Source organism: Astyanax mexicanus, chromosome 3 (assembly GCF_023375975.1).
Source record: "Astyanax mexicanus isolate ESR-SI-001 chromosome 3, AstMex3_surface, whole genome shotgun sequence".
In the NCBI taxonomy this organism is placed as follows: Eukaryota; Metazoa; Chordata; class Actinopteri; order Characiformes; family Acestrorhamphidae; genus Astyanax; species Astyanax mexicanus.
This window is the reverse complement of record NC_064410.1, coordinates 18,934,901-18,960,586: the sequence shown is the minus strand read 5'-3', so window position 1 is coordinate 18,960,586 and position 25,686 is coordinate 18,934,901. Positions and strand designations below refer to the sequence as shown.

The following is a 25,686-nucleotide window of genomic DNA, read 5'->3' as shown; positions in this document are numbered from 1 at the left end:
CCCGAAAGCTGAAGATGGGTCGTCACTGGGTCTTTCAGCAAGATAATGACCCTAAACATGTGGCCAAATCTACACAGAAATGGTTCACCGCACACAGAATCAAGCTCCTCCCATGGCCATCTCAGTCCCCAGACCTCAACCCCATTGAAAACCTGTGGGGTGAGCTGAAGAGGAGAGTGCAGAGGAGAGGACCCAGGTCGTTGGATGATTTAGAGAGAATGTGCAAAGAGGAATGGTCAAAGATCCCTCTTTCTGTATTCTCCCATCTTGTGAAACATTACAGGAGAAGATTAGGTGCTGTTTTGTTGGCAAAAGGGGGTTGTACAAAGTATTAACATCAGGGGTGCTAATAATTGTGGCACACATGATTTGATGTTAAATAATTATTTCTTAATGTGGGATTTTTTTCCTACTGAATAAATTCACTTGAGTTAAAGGTTGGACTTTACTCTTTTTTTCCATCGTGGTCCTATATTATTTTGAACAAAACTCAATTTATGAGAAGCTAAAGAACACATCTTAACCAGGGGTGCCAATAATTATGGAGGGCACTGTAGATGTATTACACACAGAGAGATCTATTTTAAGTGTTTATTTATTTTATTGTTGATGATTATGGCCAAAGAAGAGAAATACATGTATATAATATATAAGTTTCATATTTGGACTGAATTTTCAATGATATTCTAATATTTTGATATGCACTAGTATATAACGATGAGTTCATTGTGTAACTGATCCAGGACAGTACAGCAGGGCCTTTATAACAACAAGGACACAAGGCTGAAATAGGCAGGTCATCTTAATAACAGTGGTGTTTTCTGTGTTGTGAGCATTCTGACCAATCACAGCTCAGGATGTGTTACTGTGGGGGTTCTGATGTTTGAAGCTGCTCATTTATTAATACAAAAGGGAATCTGGTCACAATAACACAGACCAATCAGTAAACAGGTCAAATTACAGTTTTTAATATATACACGTATAAAGAAAATCTAAAGGCATATCCCAATCACAGTATCAGAATTTTGTACACACTGTGCGGCTCTAGAAGAGAGCACAGAAACGTCAGTGTCCAGTCTGCAGCTCAAGAAGTGAGGTTCCTTCAGGTTCTTCAGTCGAAATCTTCTCAGCTGTGATTATTTATTACGCGTGCGCACTCTTACTCTCTCTCTCACACACACACACACACACACACACACACACACACATCGTTTATCAGTTACTCCACCAGGACAGAAGACCTAACCCCGGCTCACTGATGGATGCCTGCAAAACATAGAAATACAAACACTCTCATCAACTACACACTACACCATATAATTAATATATGGCAAAAGATGATACATGAAACTGTTTCAAAAACAATATGGCTAATCTTTAATTTAAAAATATTTGTTTTACCATCAATGTGTACGGAGACTCTTTCTTATTTGAGCTGTCGTCAGCGGCGGCGGGGGCTGCAGGCTGCGGTGCGGCACTACCGGTCCTGCTGTTAGCCGGAGCCTCCGGGTCAGTGGTGGGTCCGGTAGGAGACGTGTCCAGGAAGAGCTCGTCCACAACCCGGAAGCGGATCTCTTCACCCTGGTCCATGTAAAGGTCGTGAGCGCCCTCATCTGTCTCATACTCCCAGACCCAAACCTGCTCCGCCTCGTCACTATGAAAACCGGTCAAGGACCAAACCACAAGGACTGAACCCGTGCTGCCATTCACTCGCGCAGCAGAAAAACGACAGAAATACACGCCAACACAGTCCATACAGGAGAACACGAACTTGAACACACACACAGCCAATTACAACAAGCTTGTCATCATCCTCATTATTATCCCATCCTCATTATTATCAATATCATGCTTCTCATCATCCTCCTTCTCAACATCTTCATTCTGATCATCATAAATCATCCTCATTCTCAACATCTTTATCCTCAATTTCAATATATTTATCCTCATCCTCAACATAAACTTCATCCTCGACATCATACTCATCAACTTCATTATCCCCTACATCATCCTCATCATCCACATCATCCTCACCTTCAACATCATTATCCTTCTCATCTTCATCACCCTCATCTTCAACATCATCCTCCACATCTTTATCATCCTCATCCTAAACATAATCACCCTTTACATCATCATAATCATCTTCCTCAACATTATCATCCACATCAACATCATTATCCTCTACATCCTCATCATTACCATCACTAGGAGCATATGAAAATATTCATATTGTATCATGATATTTTGTTTTTCAATACTGTATTCCTTTTCAAAAACAGTATATATTATTAATGATTAATTTAAATGCAAAGATTGGTGTTAGAAGTAGTTCATTTACTGTTGTGTTTAAACCCCGCACACTAGATAGCAGTGTTGTAATCAACTTTTCTTTTACTCAGGTTTTATAAATATAACAGTGTTTTTTTAATACTATGGGAGTTTTACTAATATTTTATTAAAATAATCACATATTGCAATGTACTGAACCATATCCCCTGTATAATAATATATTTCGCCCAAATTCTTGACAATACACAGTAATTTTCATCATCATCATGATCATCATCATAATAATCATAATCATAATCAACATGACCATCAACATTATCCAGGCAGGATACAATTTAGCAGGTTGTTGTAGTGATTCTGGTGGGATTAGGATGTCATCGAAGAATCCAAGACTGACTGTGAAACACACACATGCACACATGATAATTATTTTAAATATCAACTAATAATATAACTAAATAATATTTCTAAATAAAAAAAACATAATGGAAAAATCTTAAATATATAATAGAATAAGTAAGCATACTTTATCCTATATAATCTGTATATAGGACACTGTATAAGGGTTAAACGATTCTGTGTTCTATGTATGTTTGTAAAAGTTCTGCAAGTTCTGTAAAACGCTGTGAGCAATAAATTTCTAATGTATCAACTATTACATAAAATACAAGTAAAATATGTAAAGTATATTATTTAAAGTCAGAAGCAGTAAATAACTCTACATTTCTGTTGTTATTTGATGATTCAGGCTTTAACGGGTAAAGTGTCTCTACAAAGGATGTGAATTTGTTTAAACATAAAAACTGTGTACACTGATAAGCTGACTTGTTCTTTTAGCATTTTTTGAGAGTGACAACCTTACAGGAACCAATTCACCATTTTTCTCACTTAATAAACTAAAAGCTGAGACTATATGGAATACATTTCTGAGTGTCAGAGGTGTAACAGCATGACAGAGAGATTAAGAAACAGATACAGGCCTTATTGAGAGAGAGAGAGAGAGAGAGAGAGAGAGAGAGAGGGAGTGAGAGAGATAGTAAAAGTGTAGTGGTGTGTAATTTTACCGTGCACTCCTTCCTGACTGCAGTATTTGATCTTCCCCACCAGAATCTCATCCAGGAACGGGTGAAACACCACATATCTAAAATGCACTGTTCCAAATAAACAAAGCAAAGACACTGATATTACAGAAATATTTAAGATCTACGGCAGAATCAGTTTCAAACAGAAAGAGAGTCTGAATAAAACAACACAGGCTTTCTAAAAAACTCTAAACAGCTACTGCCGTCTAACAGCTGTCTGCCCAATGTTTTATTAACCTGCATTAACCTGAAAGTGCTCTTCCCCATGCTTTGTGTAATTACACATTCTGACCAGAGAGGTCTCCAAATCCCCCAAAAATACCTTTAGTGTGGGAGGCTCCATCCCCGGGGAAAATGTAGGAATCCTCTAGTTTGGTGATGTCATACAAGCAGATACACAAGCCAACGTTATACACGACCTAAAATAAGGAGACATGATTACTACATCAAACGGACAGTTATTGAAACATCAAATCTTAATCATTAAAACAGAGTCTAGCTGCTTTAGGTCAGCATTTCTCCCTTGAGTTTATTCTACGAGCTTCATCCAGTGTGTGTCAGACTCCAGTCCTGGCAGCCCAGAGCACTGTGCAGACAGTAAACTAAGGTGGTAATGTACATTTAGATTCTAGATTACAGTCGGCATTTCATTTAATCAAGATCCAAACTTACTTAGAAATCACCACGTGAGCCTTACATATATGCTAAATCTACCGCTCAAACTTTCCTGGATGATTATTTACAATAGTGCTGCATCTAATCAGTTTTTTTTTTCTTGAATAACCTCAACACCTAATTCATTAATTATTCTAAATGTTTCACTGTAACACCGTTACAAAAGACGATGCTCACAGGGCACTAACCACAGGACACTGTTCCACAAGACGATGCTCACATGATGCCGCCCATAGAACACTTACCACAGGACACCTAAAAACAGAACACTGGTTCACAATGTTCACAGGACACTAACCACAGGACAGTTCTGTTGATGGACTTTCCTAAGTCCAGCAGTGATACTAACATGTTTAAACACTCTTACCAGTAAGGAACGGAGCATGATGAAGTATGAAACAGATACAGGACTACAGTCTGTATTTAAAGAACTACACCGTGTCCTTTATGCTAAGTGGAGCTGAAACTGGATAATGAGTTTAGAAACATTCAGGTGACCATAATGCCCTGTTGTGAACAAAGCTGTAATAGTGATGGAGGTCTTGCCTTGTTGGCCAGTTTCTTATTGAGTTCTTCAGCAATGGCATCGTTGAGCTGTCGATGGAAGTTCCAGGGAGGAATCCGCACCGTGTCCACCATCTCCACCACCACGAACATCCTGAAATGAATAATAACACACCTGATTAATAATGCAACTGATTAATAACACAGAAATAATTAATAACAAAACTGATCAATAACACAAGTGAATAAAAACAGAACTGATCAATAACTCAGCTAATTAATAACAGAGCTGATTAACGATACAGCTGATTAATAACACAGCTAATTAATAACAGATCAGATTAATTACAGAACTGATTATTAAAACAACTGATTAATAACAGCTGATTAATAACACAGCTGATAAAAACATAACTCTTTAGCACAGCTGTTTAATAACACAGCAGATTAATAATACAGCTGTTTAATAACACAGCAGATTAATAATACAGCTGATTAATAACACAGCTGATTTAAACAGGTCAGATATGCTGGAAGATGCCGGAGAAGCGCTAGATTGAGTTTTTCTTTATTATTTCTTTATTTTTATTTAAATATTGTTAAACGTGTCATAACTTTATTTACTATGGTTAATACACTTCTTAAGGGTGAGCCTGAAGTTCTAGAGCTGAAACAGGTAAATAAACAGGTCGACACGAGGCTGAATTTGAGCCTGGAATAATCCGCTCCACCTTAAATCGAGCTGCAGTGAGGAAGTCAGGCTGGACCTGAGGCAGCACGAAGCTCCAGCCTCGCTAAACAGACAAAGCTCACCTTCCTCCTCTGAGTGAACTCCTCACTGCTCTACAGCCTCAGTTCTGATACAGATTTAATCCGAATCCGGTTCATTTTACACTAAACTCCCGCTGTCCTCTCACGTGTGCTCCGGCTTTACGACAAGGCTGGACGGTTTACGGCAAAACATGTGACGTATTCAGCGTAGATATTAACCCTTTCAGACCTGCATCCATTACAATGAACACCAGGATTTTCTTTATTTTTAAATGTTTTGTTGCACATAACGTTATTTGAGAGCTGTTGCTCATCAGAATAGACCATGAACCATCCAATCAACAAGTTAATAAACCAATGAAACAGCAACTAGGTCCACTGCACTGGAAAAACAGTAGTACTAGAGCCATTGAGTAACAGCAAAGTAACAGCTAATTTTAACTAATTTAATTAATTTGATTTAGAACATTTTTTATCATGTTTTTTACTGTTCATGGATGATTTATGAAATAAAAAAGGTCATTATGAAATATAAAATATTACACACAGGTTTCCAATGCAATGGAAATAAAATATATAATAAATAAACAATAAATAAATATTTTAATTAATTTGATTTATTTGCTAAATAGACTTTATAGTAGAATATTAGACTCTTCTTTTTCTGTGCATTACTGACAGAATTCTTGCATATTTTTCCATCACTTTCAGGTCATGAAAGGGTAAAAAATATGAACAGAAAAAATATAGTGTATTATTATTATACACTCTGTTTATAAATCACCACTGATCACATACTGTATGTCTTCCATTAAAAAAAAACATTACTACACCTAAAACTTATTATTATTATTATTATTGTTATTGTTATTATTATTAATATTATCATTGTTGTTGTTGTTATACCATATCAATAGCTGAGCTGAAACCTTTAGTGGAAAAGTAACCACTGTGCTTCTATTACTGTTTTTAGACACAAGTTTAAGCCTCATTTGTCCACCTGGCATTGCAACATACTATTATACTACTTTTAGCCTCTTGTTATCAAGTTCGCAGTGGTAACTATTTGTAATATTCAGAGGGGCTATTGGATCATGTTGGCCAAACTGCTAGTCTGCCATTTGTGTCACGTGACCCCCTAATTTCTTTATTTTTAACACCAAGAAGTCTTTTCAACGTAAGCCACATTTTGTCCCATATCTCAAGAATCAGTGAAACATGACTGAATTTAAATATGCCAGCATTTATAACTTTGGGGCAGAAAGCTAAAAAAAAAAGAATAAACATAAATATTCAAAACATAAATTACACCCATAGTAATATTAGAGTGATTCTAATATAAAAGGATTAATACATTTATTGAGAAAAAATGCTGTAATTTAAAGGAGCCTCTAGCCTGAATACAAGATGAGATGCGATTGGACATGGTGGTGTACATGTTTTGTGTGGCATCCTGCAGCATATTTACCCACATACGTTGCAGTTGTTGCAGTAGATCCTGCTCTACACTTGTTGGTTGCTGAAGCTGCGTCCCAGCCGCTCCCATTAATACTGAACTGAATGCCAGTTGGAAGCCCTGCTATTAGCCATGCTATCACACCTGTCTACAGGGTGTCGTGCATGTATCTCTGAGCTGTTAGTGTCCCTCAGATCACTTCTAGCAGTGACCAACTGTCATACGCAAAGACCTGTCATACCACAAGACCTTCATACTCAAACCTGACTATCATCAGATCCCAACCTGAAGACGATATGTTTCCAGTCTGTAGCAGTCCAGGGTTCTTCTTCATGACACCACTGAAAACGAAGAGGATGGTGGGTGGCAGTTGACCTATATGGCAGGCAATTCATCAAAACCCCCCTAATTCCCTCATTCCAACGATGCATTTTTTACAGTCTGCCAACTGGGCACAATGTTTTTGAGTATGTCAGAGCCATGTCTAGCAGTCAACAATCTAATATTAATTTTCATCAATAGTAATCATTTTAAGTAGTGTCTCTGTATTGATTAGTAAGTGACTTTTGACTGGGATCTCTTTGAACACCTACATGGTTACATGTGATAAACAACCCATAAAGCCAGAACTTCACACAGGCATTACAGAGTGAGTGTATGATTACGTAATATGCTCATGCCCTCTGTACATCTGTCATGCATCATAACTCCCTTCCCCCACTTAAGCCTAAAGAACCACAGGATTTTTCTATTACATATCTATTGACAATACGTGACTTTGAGCTTTAGTTACTCTTTATTTCCAGACATTTGTGGACAACCCTTCTATTTAATAAATAGAAGGCTAAAGCTATTAGATAAAGGCTAAAGCTATTGTCACTTCATGCAATCACATCCTCAAAACAATGCTCCAAAATCTAAAATCTAGTAGAAAGTCTTTGTTGGACAGTAGAGACACTAACTCAAACAAAAGCAGGATACACTTTTTTTTTTTTAAATTCCATTCATTTCAGAAGAAACAGTAAAGTAGCAAGTGTCCCATTACTTTTTTTCCATGTAGTGTAAAAGTGTATCTGTAACTCAGAGAACAGCAAATCTAAAACAATTTAATGTTTAATACAGAGTGTGTTTACATGCATTCAAACAGTTAGATTAATGTACAATACCTGATCATGCATTACTGGTGTGATTTAACACACTTACAGTTTCACAATGGTGTGTGTGTCTGTGTACGCATTTTAATACAAATCCAGCCAAAACAAGCACATTCTCATTAGCTGATTTATTTTATTTTCATTTATTTAGGAAAGTTCAGATTCTGATAGCATTCAAATCACATCCATCTACAAAACACAAATTAATAAACATTAAAATCAGAACAGAGAGATGGAGTCCGATTCCGACAAATATTTGGTTGTAGATTAGAGATCAGATGTCAGATACATAAATAACAGGTGTGTTCACTGTTCGTGTACAGCTTTACTTCAGCAGGAAATAAAGGTTACATCACTGACGGATAGGCCAGAGTTTTTAATCACATAACAGAGCACCAGCTGATCCACGGAACAGCCAGAAACCTAAATAAATCAGATTTTTGCAAAGTGGACCCAAATCAGGTGGTTTCAATCTGATTGGATTCATACAAACGTGTCTCAGTCTGATTGCAGGAATCCGAGAAGAGTGCTGAAGGTTAGTTACTAATGCCAATCTCCATACCACAGCAATAACCGCGCAGAAGCGCTTTTAAATACCAGTGTGGATACTTATCTTAACAGATCTGAGTTGGGAAACGACTCAGATTTGCCTGTAGATTTGCCTGAATACAGCGTTCAGTTTCTGAACTTTCTACACAACCAAATAAGTGCTAAAAAGTAAAAGTGCAAGAGTTTAATTTTAATACTAGAGTAAAGAACAGTACTTAAATACAAAAGCAATATTTAATTACTCTAATACGCTCCATCCCCAACAGAGAAAACCTGTTATATATCAGCCTCGTTTACTAGACGTTAAGCCGTCAGGCAGCCACTAATCACAGAAGACTGAATAATTAATAAAAGGATCCCTGCTTTATTCATCTCTATTCTAGTGGAAGCTTCAGTAGAGATTAATGAGCAATATGGAGGAAAGACTGGAGTCAGGACCGAACAGCAGACTGCAGGCCAAGCAATCAGCAGCTTTTTAAAAGAACAATCTGACCTTTATCTTTGAATCATTTGTTTAAGCATTTTCATTTCATTGATTATTCATCTCAGTAATCAAAGGTTTATTAGTGATAGGGAATCAAAGGTGCAAATTGTACAGAACCCCCTCCTCCCAAACTAGACACCCTAAACCTTATTTACAACTACCTTTACCCAACTCTGAGAGGCGCTGGGCTTTAAAACCCAAATCAGACCTAAAACACCTACACACTCCACCAACTCCGACACACACCTCCACCTCCACAAGCGTCGTCCAGCAGCACACTACTCCACCACTCCTGCACACCTCTTAACATTCACATAAATATTGCCATTATATTACTCATTTCCAGACAGTCAAAATCCTGTTTAAAAGTCAGCAAGTGCTTTTTCACCCATTAGTCACAAAAATACAAAAAAAAAAAACACAACAAATCCGATCACTAATAGTAAAGAAAATAAAAAATAAAATGGTTAAAAGTCATTCAGGGTTGTTTTGGAGTGCTTTGGGTTTAGATGGTAAATAAAGTGGTTATGTGTGTTGTCATTGTGACACCAGGTTCAATTCACCACCATTGTAACTAAATCCACTCCCTACCAGACAGTTAATGGAGACTGAAATGACTTTAAATTAGCTTTAATTACAAAAGCGCTTAGGAGTGTGTGGCAGGGGCTGTGTGTTACAACAGCCTACAAACCACCGTTGTGCGTTTAGGACATGAAGATGAACCACTACAGTCAGAAGTCACAGAGAGCAGATCATCAAACAAGAGGTGGGACAAACATAGATATGGTGATATATCTTACATTTTCGATACATGGCATCAGTTACGAATATTTTTACTGAAACACGAGGTGGCCCTATAATCAAATGAATAGGGTAAACCTATGGTGAAGAATATTGGTTGTTAAATTGTGTGAAAAAACTAATACATCTATAATTCCTGGTATTTGTTTATTTAGGAGTATTTTATTCTCTTCAGTAACACAGATGCCGTAAAGTATGTCTTTGACAGAATCGAAGTATTGTGGTGTAATCGGTATAATGGGCATCATATCCTGATACTATCATACGAGATGCCCTGTGTTTTACACTCCTAACAAACACACACAAAAAAAAAACAGAAACAGTGTTTTCTATCGATAATCTCAGACTCGTGGAGTGATGACAGCAGTGATGCAGGAATGGAGAGTCATCAGCATCAGATGTTTAGACCTTATTAATATTTGAACATCTGATCTGATCGAGCTCCAGAAGAAACTCCAATTGCAGATTAGCCAGCTAACTTAACCTTAGGTACTTTAGGTTTGACTCAGTCATTACAATAGGCCCAGGTTCTAAAAAGCCTGGCATTAAAAATCCCCATCTTAACTGGTAAAGAAAATGATCAGGAAGATGCTCGCTGCACCACTTATCAAGAGTAAACAGCTATGCTTTAAAATGCTTTAGATACCCTGCCCTTTCAATGAAAGCCCTTAAAGCATTAAAATTAGAGACTTTCTTTACTATTGAGAGTTACATATAAGAAATATGTTTAAATAAAGCACATTATATATTTCTTACATAAAAAAAAAGAAAAACTGATTAATTGGATGATTTATATTCTTTGTTGGAAGAGCTCATTAAGTCCACAGTTGTAAAATACCTTTTTTGGTTTGGGAAAGTCTCTTTATCTTCAGAGAAACACTTAAATCAGTAACCAATTCAAGAGAACATCATATTGACTCCCTACTCTCTTCTCACTTTATACTTGCAGAAAAACCCACAAGTGCGTATTTTACAAGGCGCATGTCCTCTAAACCCAATTACTGAATTGAGAATCACTGGTTCTTCCAATAGTACAGTATTTCACAACCTGCCTAGAGACCTACTGAAAACATTCAGCCCCCAATTCATGTTTAAACTAAACGGCTAAAGGAGTAAAGAGTGAGAAGAGTTAGAAGAGTGAGAGAGTAGGTCGGAGTGTGAAACAGAACATCAGCTACAGAAACATGACGGTGACAGTACACTGCTGACAAAAACACACAGTGTGGATCAGGTGCAGGTAATGCAGTGATAAACTATATACATTCAAACACTAACCGTGCCTCTGTATGTGTGTGTGTGCGTGTCCTTGTCTACCTATAGGGCGAACACACTACAATATACACAATACAACAGTCCTGAGTGTGTGTGTGTGTGTGTGGTGTGCGCGTTCAATCTATACAGCGACCTGTTTGTGAGTGAGTTAATGTGCGAGTGTGTGTATATGTGTGTAATCTGCACTCTATAATATTTGGATATATGGATAATCAACTACTAGAAGAGCTGACTACAAATTACTCCCAATGTATTTACATGAACCAGTAATCTATCTCCACTCCTGACCCTGCCTTTTGTTCACTTCTGAAGTTCCTTCATCCTGTTGAGGGCGGAGCCAGCCTGAAACCACTCGATTTGGGTCTCGTTGAAGGTGTGATTCAGCGTGATCTTCTCCGAACTGCCGTCGATGTGTTTGATTACAGCTATCAGAGGCTAAAGAGAGAGAGTGAGGAAAAAAGAACGAGAGGGAGAAAGGGAGAGTGAAAGAAAGAGAGTGGGGGAGAGAGGGAGAGACAGATAGAGAGAGAGAGACAGAAAGTGTACAGTAGGGTTTAATAAATGGTTATTATGCAATGAAATATTTCTGCTGAATTTATCTCAATCTTTAGTTAATGTGGTTACGTTTTCAAATCTGGTTTAGCACCTTCAGTGCTGAAAGGATTTGTGTAAAAACTACAGAGAGGTTGACTAGTTTCACCACAAGAGATGACTGCAGGAACCATGTTTATGACCAGCCAACTTTTTCTATTCGTGCATCACACTAAAACTACAGCAACCCTGATCATATACACTCTGTAGGTGGGGCGTCCATGGATTACATCAGAAGACTTTGATAGATCCTGATCACAGATACATGAAACACCCAACAAGACCTGCCTGATGTTCCGGAGATGTTCTGACCCAGTCATTGTCTAGAACATCACAGTGTGGTTCTTCTCAAAGTGTCTCAGCCCAAATCTGATTTTGGTTTATTCAGATTTGATTTAGATTAATGTTTGATAGTCTGAACAGCCAGAAACCCTGTCACTGTTATTCAATTCAGCTGGTTTTAAATGTTATGGCTAAAGTTATAGTGGAAACTAAAGGAATATTTATTCTACTGTTGTATTTCCTTTATTAGACTGGAATTCTGTTCTAACTGCAGTTTGAGGGTTTATAGCTCTTGGTTTGTTCTCCAGTCTAAAGACATAGTTTGTAAACATGCAGGATCGTAGCCTCATGTCTGATTAGGATGCATGTTTTATATTTAAGAGCAGAGCAGCAAAAACAGAATCCAGAAACTGCACAGAACTGACCTTCCCAGGGGCGAATGACTTGAGTCCAGTGATGGAAATCTGATCATCAGGGTGTATCTTGTCATAGTCCTGAGGATCTGAGAACGTCAGAGGCAGCAGACCCTGCTTCTTAAGATTAGTCTCTGCAGACAGAGATAAAGAGAGAGAGAGTATAGAGAGAGAGAGAGAGAGAGAGAGTATAGAGAGAGAGAGAGAGAGTAAAATAATTAATATTTCATTTTGTTTTCCTATTTTTCTCTGTCCAAGCCAATAATAATATTCTGCTCTAATGTTGTTGTTTTTTTGTAGACTTACCAATGTATAGTACCATATGTGGACTAGAGGTGGGCGACATGGCCCTAAAATAATATTGTGGGGCGAGACACTCATCTCAAGAGACTTTAATAAAATATTTTTTCACAAAACTTGGTGATTTTTTGGGTAATCATCTTGTAATGGATATCAATTTTTCCTTTGATTATGAATTTTGTATGCTTTTTCATATACAGAACAGCATACAAGTACTGCAACTTCTCTCCTGTATGATTTCACATGAGTCTCTTCAGTCCTTAGAACTGTTGTCACAACCCACCCCGGTTCTGTATCCAACTGGCAATCCACCTTAAGGGTTCTATACAGCCCTGGCAACCTGCCCGAATCTGTATTGCCTCCACATAGCGATTCTGTATCATTCTGCAGCATAAACAGTGAAGGCGGGAATGTGTGGGTAGAAACAGGAGGCTTGGCTGACAACATGTTAGCAACATGTCAACAGACAGAGATCATTTAAAAGGATGTAACTGCATTTTGTTATGTTGTTATTATGTGAGTGATGTTAAACTGTCCTAAATTGACCATCACTTATTGCAATTATTGCAAGATATTTCCAATAAAAATAGCATGACAAACCTACCATCTGTAAAGGTTCCCTCAAAAATTACAAATGTAAAAACAGACTCTCAAACATCAGATGGTACATCTGGAAACTTTAAGATGCAAGATGTTCCTATAAAATTAGTGTCTGAATGGAACTGTGGAAACTGTAGTGTATATGTCTCTGTCTCCCTCTCTGTCTCCCTCTCTGTCTCCCTCTCTGTCTCCCTCTCTGTCTCCCTCTCTGTCTCCCTCTCTGTCTCCCTCTCTGTCTCCCTCTCTGTGTAAAGTTACCCTGTATTAGACAAATATTACCCACCGTGAATCCTGGCGAAGCTCTTCACGATGATCGCTCTTCCTCCGAGGTGTCGAGGTTCCAGGGCAGCGTGCTCTCTGCTGGACCCCTCGCCATAATTCTCATCACCCACTACCACCCACTCCACTCCATTAGCCTACACACACACACAAAACATGCACACAGATACAGGTTAGAACACAAATCCAGAACATTGTTTAAATAAACACAAACTCCCTGCCTAGACCTTACCTTTCCATCTCACCCTCCTCCTCAACCCTGATTCCCCACTTTGCCCTCCCAGTCTCGTCCCCAAATCACGTCCACTCTACCTTTTCCCCCCACATAGTCCCCGACTCCCCGCCTCATTCCAAAATAAAAGCTCCACTGCTTCACAGCTCAATACTGGGAGCTTTATACCCATCTAGCACGCACCTTTCATTATTTATCATTAGGCATCTGTGTACCTTGTAGAAACGAGCCACGTCTGGCACACCACCATACTCTCCAGTCAGCTGGTTTTTGATCTTGTTGACAGCGTCATTTTCGGTGTTCACCGCTCCAATCAGCAGGTTGTTGGAGATGTTGTCAAGATGACCACGGAACTTCAGCCATGGGCCAGCAGCACTGATATGATCTGTAGTACATTTTCCTTTTACCTGAGAGAGAGAGAGAGAGACTATCAATCTTTCGCTTCAACCAATCAGCTGATAAACAATCCCTTTCAGAGATGCAGGGGTGTGTTAAGGCAGGTAAAGCAGGCTGGAGAAACACTGAGCTAAACACAAGCTTTAGAATTCCCAATATGAGCTCATTTAAATTCTCCTATTTACACCAGTCTCACCTTAATCAACACTCGCAGGTTCTCCAGGTCTTTGCCGTTCCACTTCTGGAAGGGCTCCAGCAGCTGCAGCCTGGTGCTCTGGGGGTTCACATCCACCCTGAGGGCCACCCCCTCTGTGGGTGGGTGCTGGTATGTGTCCTCGCCGGGGTCAAAGTCCCGTGCTGGCAGCTCGTCGCCTGAAGGGGCCACCAGTTTAAACTTCTCTCCTTTAGCATCGGTCAGGAAATCTGTCTCCGGGTTGAAGTTCAGAGTCCCAGCTATCGCCAGAGCAGTGACTATCTGAAAGAGAATGAGGGCATATGATTGTCCGATCCCCAATTCTATAGTTCAAATCTAATGCTGACACATTTGGATATATATATATATATATATATATATATATATATATATATATATATCCATATTAGTATATATAGTATATAGTATTAAATAAATCACTCACTGGATTTACCTGGAGTCTGTACTGGGACTTTACCCTAACTCTACCCAGACTCCGTACTGGGACTTTACCCTAACTCTACCCGGACACTGTACTGGGACTTTACCCAGACTCTATACAGGGACTTTACCCAGACTCTACCCGGACACTGTACTGGGACTTTACCCAGACTCTATCCAGACTCTGTACAGGGACTTTACCCAGAGTCTACTCGGACTCTGTACTGGGACTTTACCCAGAGTCTACCCGGACTCCGCAATGGGACTTTACCCAGAGTCTACCCGGACTCCGCAATGGGACTTTACCCAGAGTCTACCCGGACTCCGCAATGGGACTTTACCCAGAGTCTACCCGGACTCCGCAATGGGACTTTACCCAGAGTCTACCCGGACTCCGCAATGGGACTTTACCCAGAGTCTACCCGGACTCTGTACTGGGACTTTACCAAGAGTCTACCCGGACTCTGTACTGGGACCTTACCCTAACTCTACCCGGACTCTGAACTGGGACTTTACCCAGACTCTACCCAGACTCTGTACTGGGACCTTACCCTAACTTTACCTGGACTTCGTAATTGGACTTTACTCAGACTCTACCTGGACTCTGTACTGGGACTTTACCCTAACTCTACCCGGACTCGGTACTGGGACTTTACCCAGAGTCTACCTGAACTCTGTACTGGGACTTTACCCAGACTCTACCCATGTACAGTCCTGGGCTACTGTGGGTGTGTAATGGGGCTTTGAGTGAACCTCGGGTGAAGTGACGAAAGCATGTGTGGCTGGATTGGCATCATTCCTGGCAGTGAAGTTCCGGTTGAAGGAGGTAACAATGGTGTTCTTTTCTCCTTTCTTCACATCACGCCTGAAACACATACAAACACCAACAAACATGATTTTCCTGTATTCTTTAATAATTGAATCACATACGGTAAAATTGTTTACCTGTCCCACTGCCCAATACAAGGCCCACATGCATTAGCCAAAACCACACCGCCCACATCTCGCAGGATCTTAGCCTGTGTACACACACAAACACACGCACACACATGCAAACAATCAGTACCAACATCATTAAACAATATAGTTAAAGATGCATGTTTGTAATAACGTTAATTTATCGTTTCAATGTGCAGCAATACAGGTATCAAATAACTGACTGGAAGCTGCAGTTAAAATATGAATGCACAAATATATAACTACATATAAAAAACTTAATAATAAGAAACCTAAAACTAAAAATATTTTGAACTATAAATTAAGAATGATGGCAGTGCTACAGTTAGCTGTGAAAGCTATACGCGACATGCCAAAAGTCATGGGATAACAGTATGTACATTGATCATGAGGTGTTCAATAATAAAAGCAAAAAGTAATATGATTAGGTGTAAATAGTACAGTGTGTGCGTGTGTTTATTTCTGTGTGATTTGTTTGGCGTCTGATTTTGTGCACGTACGTATCCATCTCTCTCAATAGTCGCTCTGATCTGTTCGGATCCTGGAGTCACGGTGAACTGGGCTTTACACTTCAGCCCGCGGTCCAGAGCCTGCTTAGCCAGAGAGGCAGCACGACCCATATCCTCATAGCTGGAGTTAGTACAGCTACCAATCAGACCTACAACACATAAAAATACAAACACACCCAGTATTATAACTTATAACTGTAACAACATGCTATATAACTGTATGCTATGCAATGGCCTGCATGTTGCAAGGAGCCTCTAAGTGAGAGTAAAACTGAAAGTCATGTCGACATGTCGTCTTAGTTTGTTTTTATACCTGTAGTTGGTTTCCCTGGTCAGAAAATGCTGCAGTTCCTCAATTAATCTCTAGATGGAACTAAAGGCTAAATGAGCCACAGTTTCTCGCTGCTCGCTGGGTCAGTCTCACATGTCTGTAGAATGTGTGAAACTAACACCACTTGTGAAGTAAGCAAAGTAAAAAAAACCTTTAACCCCACTGAACTACACCCCTCAAGATTACTATTCATCTCACATTGTGAGCCATACAAGACAAGTACTCTGTATTCTGTTCACGCTGCACTGCAAATTTTACACTATGCTGATTCAAAACACAGCAGGCTGGATAATCAGCTCTATTCAGCTGTGTTTCCACTTTACTCTCCACATTGCAGTTTTGCAGCTATAAGAAGCCACAAGTGCTTTAATATGGAGAGAACAACATTTCATCTTCTTTCTTTTTTTAATAATTTTATTTCTAATTTTTCCCATTTTCTCCCCAATTTACATGGCCAATTACCAAACCACTCATTAGGACTCCCCCTATCACTAGTAATGCCCCAACATACCAGGAGGGCAAAGACTAACACATGCTTCCTCCGATCCATGTGAAGTCAGCCACCACTTCTTTTCCAGTTGCTGCTGATGCAGCATTGGCGAGTAGCTTCACAGCGTGCTTGGAGGAAAGCAGAGCAGCTCGGTTCCGGTACATCAGCTCACAGACACCCTGTGCTGTGGACATCACCCGAAAAGTGATGTGGGGAGAGAGCTACCCAAATGCTCCCTCTGAGCACGGGCAGCTTGATGGCAAAGCTGCATGAGCAGGGATTGAACCCTGCAAACTCCCGCTCATAGTGACAGCGCTTTAGGCAAGTAATGCTGGGCGATTTTCACGATTAATTCGGTTAATTCAAATTATTATTAGTCCCACTGGGCCGGCGTGTTTATGTTTTGAGCTGTTTTTGGGTGTTTGTGAACATTTTGTCTTTTTAATCTAAAATATCTGAACACGCTACTAATTTCTTCAGTGTTTATCCGTCTTACCTTGGTTACTGGCGCCTCCCGCAGCCCAAAACACGCATATTTTCTAAACATTCTAAACATTTTAAGCTAAATATAAAGCATATATTTAGCTAAAAATAAATCTTACCGTGATTAATTGTGGAAATTGCAGAAAGCAAGAGGTCATATCACATATAATGTAAAAGTGTCTTATATCTGTTCACCTATCGGTAAAAGCATGTCCTCCACCTGCGCTCCAACAGCAGAAACACACCTCCCACTGCTAACAGTGACAACCTTACTCCAGTAAATTACTTCAGACTCTTAACAGCCAAAAATACAAGTTAGGGAATCTAGGAGAGAAACTCTCCAATACAACACAGCTCCCTCACACAACTCCCAGCATGCAACACAGAGAGAGGTACAGAGAGAGACAGAGATACAGAGAGAGACAAAGAAAGACAAAGAGATGTGGGGAACAGAAAAAGAGCGCAGTGAGCTGCATAGAGCTGGAGCTGCTGAGAAAGCTGTGTCTGCATCCAAAATAATTTGATAGCTTTTGATATTTAATAGTTTTTTTTTTATATAGGTAAAATTAGATGTTTAACAACCTGTTAAATATACATCAGAATGGAGGAAATGGCATCTAAATCATTAAACATTTTATGGAGGAGAAACCCATATTTTTTGGCGACATATTGTCCAATTCCACTGTCTCAGTATTTTAAATAATTAAATGCATTTCTCTTTTAATAGTGTATTATTGTATTGTGTTACCCACCCACTTTGACCTCAAGCGGCCAGCCGTTCTTCTGAGCTGCAGCTCCAACTTCAGACACAGGATGAGCGAGATCAGGAGTGAAGGGTCCGTTAATGTGAGGTTGCAGCTAAAAGCATAAACACACCACCAGTTACAGAATACACTGAATTTTATTCTGCCTACTTCTGGAACAGTCTGTGATCAATCATGAACAGAAATGGGAGTAATAACTTGGGGTGGGGATCACAGGGATACAATACAACACGGTACAATCTTATCACAGTAACTATAATATCGTAATACAGTGATTCTGCATGTTACTGAAGAGGATAAAATATTCCGAAATAAGCAAATAGCAGAAATATGGATTTATTAGTGCAAGTTTCACACAATTTAACAACCAATATTGTTTGTTAATTCCATTCCATTTAACACCTCCTGGGAAGGTTCACTAGTGTTCCATGTTTTCTCCATTTGTGAATAATAGCCCTCACTGTGTTCTGCTGGAGTCCCAAAGCTTTAGAAATTACTTTGAAACCTTTTTCAGACCTACAGATGTCAATGACTTGTTTTCTCATCTGTTTTTTAATTTCCTTACATCACGGCATAATGCGTTATTTTTTAGGATCTGTAAGCTGCTTCATGTTTTCCGACAGGTTCAATTTAAGTGATTTCTGATTCTACAGGTTTGGCAGTAATCAGGCCTGGTTGTGGCTTGTGAAATGTAACTGAGCTTCCCAAAAAGTGTGATTAATCACAGGTGATTTAGTTATTATTTACACTTTTTCACAAATGGCTAGATTGGTTTGGATAGTTTTTTCCCCATAATAAATGAAATCTTCATTTATAAAGTTCTTTTTATATGTACTTTATGTACGTTATTTTTTTGATAATCTAAAAAAATGTAAGTATGACAAAAATGCAAAAAAAAAAAGCAAATACCTTCACACCACTGCATCTATCCATCCTTCGATCTTTTCATTCATCTTTTCATCCATATACCCACCCAGCCACGTACCCACCTATCTAACCCTGAACTAGAGAATATCATGTACATCAGTTCGTACTGAGAGAGAGTGACCTACCTCACTCAGGTTGATCTCAATCAGCTGGTCGTACTGGCAACCCTGGTCAGGAACCAAACACTCTTTGTACTCGTCAGCCAGCTCAGCAATCTCTGAACCAGTAAATAAATCAATATGTAAAGGTCAGAATCTCATACGTCTTTAACAGCTTTATTGGACCATTTTCTGAATGTAAACAGTAATGAGGAGAAGCGGGAGGGGTGGATGTACCTTTGCGGCCGGTCTTATCCAGGTAGGTCTTCATGCGCTTGTTGTAGGGAAACACTGAGGTTGTGGCTCCTATCTCAGCGCCCATGTTACAGATAGTGGCCATGCCTGACAGCAGCACACAAACAGATACACACTTTTACAAAAATACTGAAACTTCACATTTTATATCCTTTATTTGGAGCTAATTGGAGATATAAAGGACACTTTTGTGGAAAATATGGAGTTTTGGAGGCTGTTTAAGCAATTCAGGGTTAATTTAATAATAATTTTAGCTCTTCTAATAAGATGTGCTGTGTTGTCTGTTTTAACCGCAAAGTAAACTTAAGCAAAATGCAAAGAGACCAGAGAACAGAGAAATGCCCCTGCTGAAGCAGAACTGAGGCTCCAGGGAGAACAGAGTGTCAGCCACAGTGTGAAAGGTAAAGTACCTGTGCAGGAGACGGAGTCGACTCCAGGCCCGTGATACTCCACTATAGCTCCCGTCCCCCCTTTTACAGTCAGAATCCCCGCCACCTTCAGAATCACGTCCTTAGGAGACGTCCAACCTGATAGACTGCCTGTCAACTTTACCCCAATCACCTGCACAGGAGAGAGAGAGAGAGAGAGAGAGAGAGAGAGAGAGAGAATTAAAATAAGAGGGTGGGACAGGGAGAGAGGGAGAGTTAGAGAAAGAGACAGGAGAAGAAGGAGTTCGGAAGAGTAAAGAGATGGTGGAGTTTCTTACATTAGGGCATTTCAGCTCCCATGGAATTCCCGCCATCACGTCCACAGCGTCGGCCCCGCCCACTCCGATACAGATGCCCCCCAGGCCACCGCCATTGGGGGTGTGAGAGTCTGTGCCAATCAGCAACACTCCAGGATACGCATAATTCTCCAGAATAATCTATACAGCAAATCACACGATGACCGTTACACAGAGTACAGTGCAGCATACAGGCTGTACGAACACACTGAGAAAATATCGCCATACTTCATTTTAATACTGCGTCAGATTATTAATTATTAGTTTATTTAAAAAGACTGGTGTCAGAAGGGGTTAATTTAGTGTTGTGTTTAAACCCTGCCTACTAGATAGTAGTGTTGTACTCTGTTATTCAATCTCTGTTTTGATTGGACAAAAATGAAACCCCTCTTTTACTCAGACTTTATAAAATAGTGTGTTTTCATATGATCAGTATTTTGTTTTACTTAAATTAAATTTAAATAGTAATATATTGAAATATATTGAATCATATGTATTGTATCACCAAGCTCTTGCCAATTCTATTCCCTAACTACCACACACTGAGTCAATTGACCAATTTACACAGTTTTACCAAGAAAACTGCAGTGGCTGCTATTTATTAAAATAATTATTTATTACTCACTGTCGGGGTAAAATATTCAAAAAATTATGTCATTTTAAAGGAGAACTCTGGTGTGAAATGGACTTTGGGGTAGTGATACATGATATTGATTCCAAATTTTGTACAATCTCTCATTTGCCCGAGGATTTTAAACTAGTGCTTTTAACCAATGCTCCCAACAGGCTTACAATGTTGGCGATAGGGGCATACCATTGCCCATGCAAAGAAATGACTATTTTAACACTAACAAGGCAGCCTCCTCAGAATTCTACCAATGAAATGTAGAGCTACTTATAGAATTTGTTACCTGGTGGATGATTCCTGATCCTGGTTTCCAGAAGCCGACGCCATATTTTGCTGCGGACGAGGCTAAGAAGTTATAAACCTCCTGATTCACTTCCTGCTCAGAGAGGAGACACCAGCTACAGCCTGTTCATCCTCACAACATGAACACACACTTAATTATCCACAGATCTTACACAGACAAACACACTATTTAGATATTTGTTATAGACTATCTGATCATTTGTTGCAATGGGAACATTTATTGTCAACACACTTTAACATAGTCACTGTAAAACAAAGATTCATTTAAAAAGGAATGTATTGCCTATAAATCTAATTTACCATTATTATTTATATTTATTTTTGCTGTCTAATTTACTGCAGAGTGTAATGCAGGCAGTTACTTTAAAAACGTGCTCATTTTTTATTAAAAATCAAGCTTAGACACAGAGTGGCAAGCATTGTTGTAACAGTATAGGTACGACTACAGAATGCTACCACAACTTCACTGTTAAATTATTAGATTGATTTAATTATCAAAGCCCTAAAGGTAAATACAGCTGGTCTGTAAGCTCAGCACCAGTGGACTTCTACACTTACTTTAACCCTCAATCCCAACAGTACTGAAGGTCTGTGATGCTAGATTGTATATATTTTTTTTTTTTTCAGGACACAGTTCTCTCTCTCCCCAGGTTTCGAATCTTTCTTCACAGGTTATTGTTCCACTGTATTGAGTAGATCTGTGCATGGAACGCTGGGCTTTATTAACCTTGTTCATTCCTCTCATCTTCCACTTTTCTCATGGTTCTGTTGTCTGCAGTCTCTCTGTAGCTCTGGAGTCCCTCCTCTGCTCGCTGTGTGTTTATACAGTGGGCCGTTCACAAGTCTTACATTTCACTGCATTACTGGAGTCCGAGCTCCACCTCGCCTCATCCTAAAAACCTGATATGCCCACAGGGAGTTTATGGGAGCGTCAGATTCAGCACATATTTCAGCCAACAAAGCACTGTTCCAGGTCCTGCCCATTTAAAACCCTACAGCCTCTGCTATCCACATAGACATATCTCCAGATCACAGAGCCGATCAGGTCATATTAAGGGGTTAAGGATTACAGCAGCACTATGTGTGTCTCCGTGTGTCTCAACGTTGGGGCTGCTTGGTGCTGCAGTACCTTGTTTAACCACTAGATGAAACTTCAGAGCTGGAGCACGGCTGCAGACACTCGCTGGTTAGCTAGTCATTCAGTTTTTTTGTTTTGCAGTTTCTGATGTTAACACACCTCACGGAGGAAAGAGAATAAAGAGTTTAACCTTAGTAACCTGACAAACCCCTTCAGAGTGCATCTTTCAGCCCACACAGTGAGTAGCAGGGCTAACAAACACCACATAACCACAAAAAAACGGCAAATGTTACAGACCACTTTTATCCCCCTCCAAACATACAGCAGCAACAGTCAGAAATCTAAAGCAATCATTTTTTCAGCGCTGGATAAGCAGCTCAGTTGGTGGTGTTTACTCTCTGTCAGCTCCACAGTGCAGTTCTGTAGCTACGAGGAATTCTCAAATTCTCTCAGCTGGAGTTTTACAGTTTATGTGGTTGTTTCGAAAAATATGAAGTATGTTTCATCTTAAGTGATGATGCAGGAACATCACAGATGTCCTGCATGGCAGTACACTAGATTATTGTTGATGTTGGGGTGAAACAATTCCTTGATTAGAAAAAAATAATCAGCGGATTTTAAAGCTTTTTAAATCTCTCAAAAAACAACTGAAAAAAAAAATTCCTCTGTTATTTTATTGCACGTATTTACTTCTGGATCTAATACACAGTTCAGAAAATATCACCTTCTGTCTGAACCGAGCCATTTTTCATCTGAGCAAAAGTATTAAAACTAAATATTTAATTTCAAGTCCTTTGCTTAAAATAATTGCATCAATTCTATGACACACTGACATCACTAAACTTTTATATTCTTATTTTCTAATGCTTTTCCAGGCACTGTGCTCTGCATTATAATCTTGCTGTACCTTGAAGGATCTCCCGATCAGTTTAACAAAATATTTTTGTAATTCATTGTACATCAGTAAAGATTAATTAACATGTCCCAGAAGAAGTCATGCAAACCCAGGCCATGACGCTACCTCCACTGTGTTTCACAGATGAGCTGGTATGTTTGGGATCAAGAGCAGATCTTTTCTTTGTCCAAACTTTAGCCTTTCCATCACACTGGTAAAGATTGATCTTTGTCTCATTAGTCCATAAAGCTTTGTCACAGAATTTCTTGTCTTGTTTCTGTCCTTCTTGGCAAATTTTAGCCAGGTCTTCCAATTCTTCTTGCCAATTAGTTTTTTTTTTCTTTATCTTCGGGTGAACCCTCTGTACTATTTTCCATTAAAATCTTCTGTGAACACTCCTGACCACCTAACCTGGAGGTTGCAGCTGATGTCACTGACAGCTGTTTAAGGGTATTTCTTTAGAGCACTCTAAACAGGAGATGAATTTCAGTTTTTTTGTGAGATAAATGTGAGATGAATCTCTTACCTTGGCTCTCTGAAGGTCCTGCACCCCGCCGGTCTGGGCCTCGATCAGGTGATCGCAGTGGATGGTGGAGGGCACAGCCACTCGGGGGAGTCCACTGCTGATGAACTGCAGCATGGCCATCTGCGCTGTGGCGTCCTGCATGGCCACTCGGTCCGGCCGCAAGCGCAGGTACGTACGGCCCCGGGCGATTTCCTGACCTGTCGGGTCATCCAGGTGCCCATACACAATCTTCTCAGCCAGAGTAAGGGGGCGGTTAAGTCTGCGCAGAGAGGAGGAGCCAGGGAGGCGGTCTTTAATTAAACTAACAAACCCTGAGTTTACCTCAGTTAAACCTCAGTTTAATATTATAGCCCTGCACAGTTACAGATACAGAGTTAAATAAGTCACACTGAACGCTTTATTTCATTCACTCAAGTAAAAGTGTAAACAGGAACTTTTATAGAGCAGCATTTTAATCACGCTTAATCCCAAATTTCCATTACTCATGCAAATAATATAGGTCGCAGCAAAATATCTGTTCAAATAGGATTTTTTTTTGAAAAAGTAAAAGTTTAGATTTAAGATTTTCAATCTAATAAAAAGTAGCCTATTCTGCATTCTTTATTAAAATCCTTACAAATACATGTTGGCTAATATTAAATATCTTATATTGAGAGTTACTGATCTAGCCTAGAGTAAAGCATTACAGAGAACTGCTGCCTAACGTAGACAGTACAGTTACCAGCTCAATCACAGAAGATGGATCTGACCTTTTGCGCACAATGTTGATGTTGTTGAGCAGCTTCTCGTAGTTCACAGCAGATCCAGTCTCGAACCTGCTCATCGCCACTTTAGCCTTAGCGTTGAGAACAACAGAGACGTGCAGCCGCCTCGCCCTGCCACCCAGGACCAGCTACAGAGAAACAGATTTACTTAATCACATATAATATTATAATATAATATTAAATATTATAATATTATAATTACTGTCAGGAGTAAAATAAACAGCCTTATGTATGATTTGAATATTTAAATGATTACATTTCAGTAATTGATCTATTACTTTAATACATTATATAATAAATAAAACATCCTCGATCTGAACTTAAAATGACACAAACTATGCTAGCATTATTGTAAAAATATCCATTTTGATGAAAAAGACTTCAACACTTCTAACATGCTTTAAACATGCTATAAATAATCAAACCCCATTACACAGTGACATTCTGAAAACGCTTCATTAAAGCAGCCGGCCATGTTTAGATACATTAAGCTGTTGCTGAGACAAAAAAAGAATCCCACAGTAAGAAGTGTCCTCTCCTGTGTCGCAAGCAGAGAGTGATTTACAGGACAAGACCTACTCTGGTGGTGCCATTTTACAGTTTTGCATTAAATAATTGTTTTTTGTTTGTTTGTTTGTTTTTTTGCATTCAGCAAAATAAAATACCTTTATGTTAGTCTAAGAATGCCACCACAGCAGAATCAGGACTAACAGATATTCCAAAGAAATACATAAAAAATCTCTTAATCTAGCAGGTCTAAATTGGAGACAAAAGTTGATAAAGTGCCTCACATTCCAGTCACATCTGTATTTGATCTAAACTGTAAAATTTAGGATTCCATACTGCGCTGAACCATGACCTAAAGGATCTGAATTAAACTGCTGCAATGTCAGTGTAATTCAGGTGTAATAAACAATATAAATGACTCGTTTACTGCATCATATGACTGCATATGATATACTGCATGTGACAAACAGCTCATAAAACCCTGAATCTAAACCCAGGCTCTAAATCTGAACACCTAACTTCACTAATCTAAACTAATTTATACTCTCAAAACATATATATCACATAATGAACATAGTTTCACAGTGTGGAACACTGTTATTTTTTATGTTTTTTTTAACACATTCCATTCACCATTAACCCTTTAATGGGGTGAAACTGTTAAAAACATTTAGTCTGCA

The 25,686-nt window shown here is 39.2% G+C and overlaps 2 protein-coding genes across 2 annotated transcripts; both read right to left on the bottom strand.

Annotated features, from left to right (window-relative positions):
- Positions 1-952: 952 nt before the first annotated feature.
- polr3h (polymerase (RNA) III (DNA directed) polypeptide H) lies at positions 953-5,524 on the bottom strand. The gene is made up of 7 exons (XM_007229814.4): positions 5,367-5,524; positions 4,596-4,707; positions 3,697-3,793; positions 3,357-3,443; positions 2,625-2,688; positions 1,402-1,654; positions 953-1,266 (listed from the first exon to the last, which is right to left on the bottom strand). The coding sequence occupies exons 2-7, from the start codon at positions 4,704-4,706 to the stop codon at positions 1,216-1,218; spliced, it is 663 nt and encodes a 220-aa protein (XP_007229876.1). The 5' UTR covers position 4,707; positions 5,367-5,524; the 3' UTR covers positions 953-1,215.
- Positions 5,525-8,047: 2,523 nt separating this feature from the next.
- LOC103031515 (aconitate hydratase, mitochondrial) lies at positions 8,048-24,646 on the bottom strand. The gene is made up of 16 exons (XM_049476160.1): positions 24,485-24,646; positions 23,736-23,994; positions 21,217-21,309; positions 20,288-20,446; positions 19,992-20,142; positions 19,564-19,668; positions 19,354-19,445; positions 18,290-18,395; positions 16,225-16,382; positions 15,713-15,786; positions 15,521-15,632; positions 14,330-14,608; positions 13,953-14,144; positions 13,510-13,642; positions 12,339-12,460; positions 8,048-11,475 (listed from the first exon to the last, which is right to left on the bottom strand). The coding sequence occupies exons 1-16, from the start codon at positions 24,556-24,558 to the stop codon at positions 11,341-11,343; spliced, it is 2,244 nt and encodes a 747-aa protein (XP_049332117.1). The 5' UTR covers positions 24,559-24,646; the 3' UTR covers positions 8,048-11,340.
- Between the last annotated feature and the right edge of the window lie 1,040 nt (positions 24,647-25,686).

Bases quoted from the DNA above. Each gene is read 5' to 3' on its own strand.
- polr3h (XM_007229814.4), bottom strand. From the start codon at position 4,706: ATGTTCGTGGTGGTGGAGATGGTGGACACGGTGCGGATTCCTCCCTGG. The intron at 2,689-3,356 runs GTAAAATTACAC...TGTGTTTCACAG, and splicing joins CAGTCAGGAAGGAGTGCACG to TCAGTCTTGGATTCTTCGAT. The intron at 1,655-2,624 runs GTATCCTGCCTG...CGGTTTTCATAG, and splicing joins CTACAACAACCTGCTAAATT to TGACGAGGCGGAGCAGGTTT.
- LOC103031515 (XM_049476160.1), bottom strand. From the start codon at position 24,558: ATGAGCAGGTTCGAGACTGGATCTGCTGTGAACTACGAGAAGCTGCTC. The intron at 23,995-24,484 runs GTCAGATCCATC...CTCTCTGCGCAG, and splicing joins ATCAACATTGTGCGCAAAAG to ACTTAACCGCCCCCTTACTC. The intron at 12,461-13,509 runs GTGGGTAATATT...CTCTGTCTGCAG, and splicing joins GAGCTTCGCCAGGATTCACG to AGACTAATCTTAAGAAGCAG.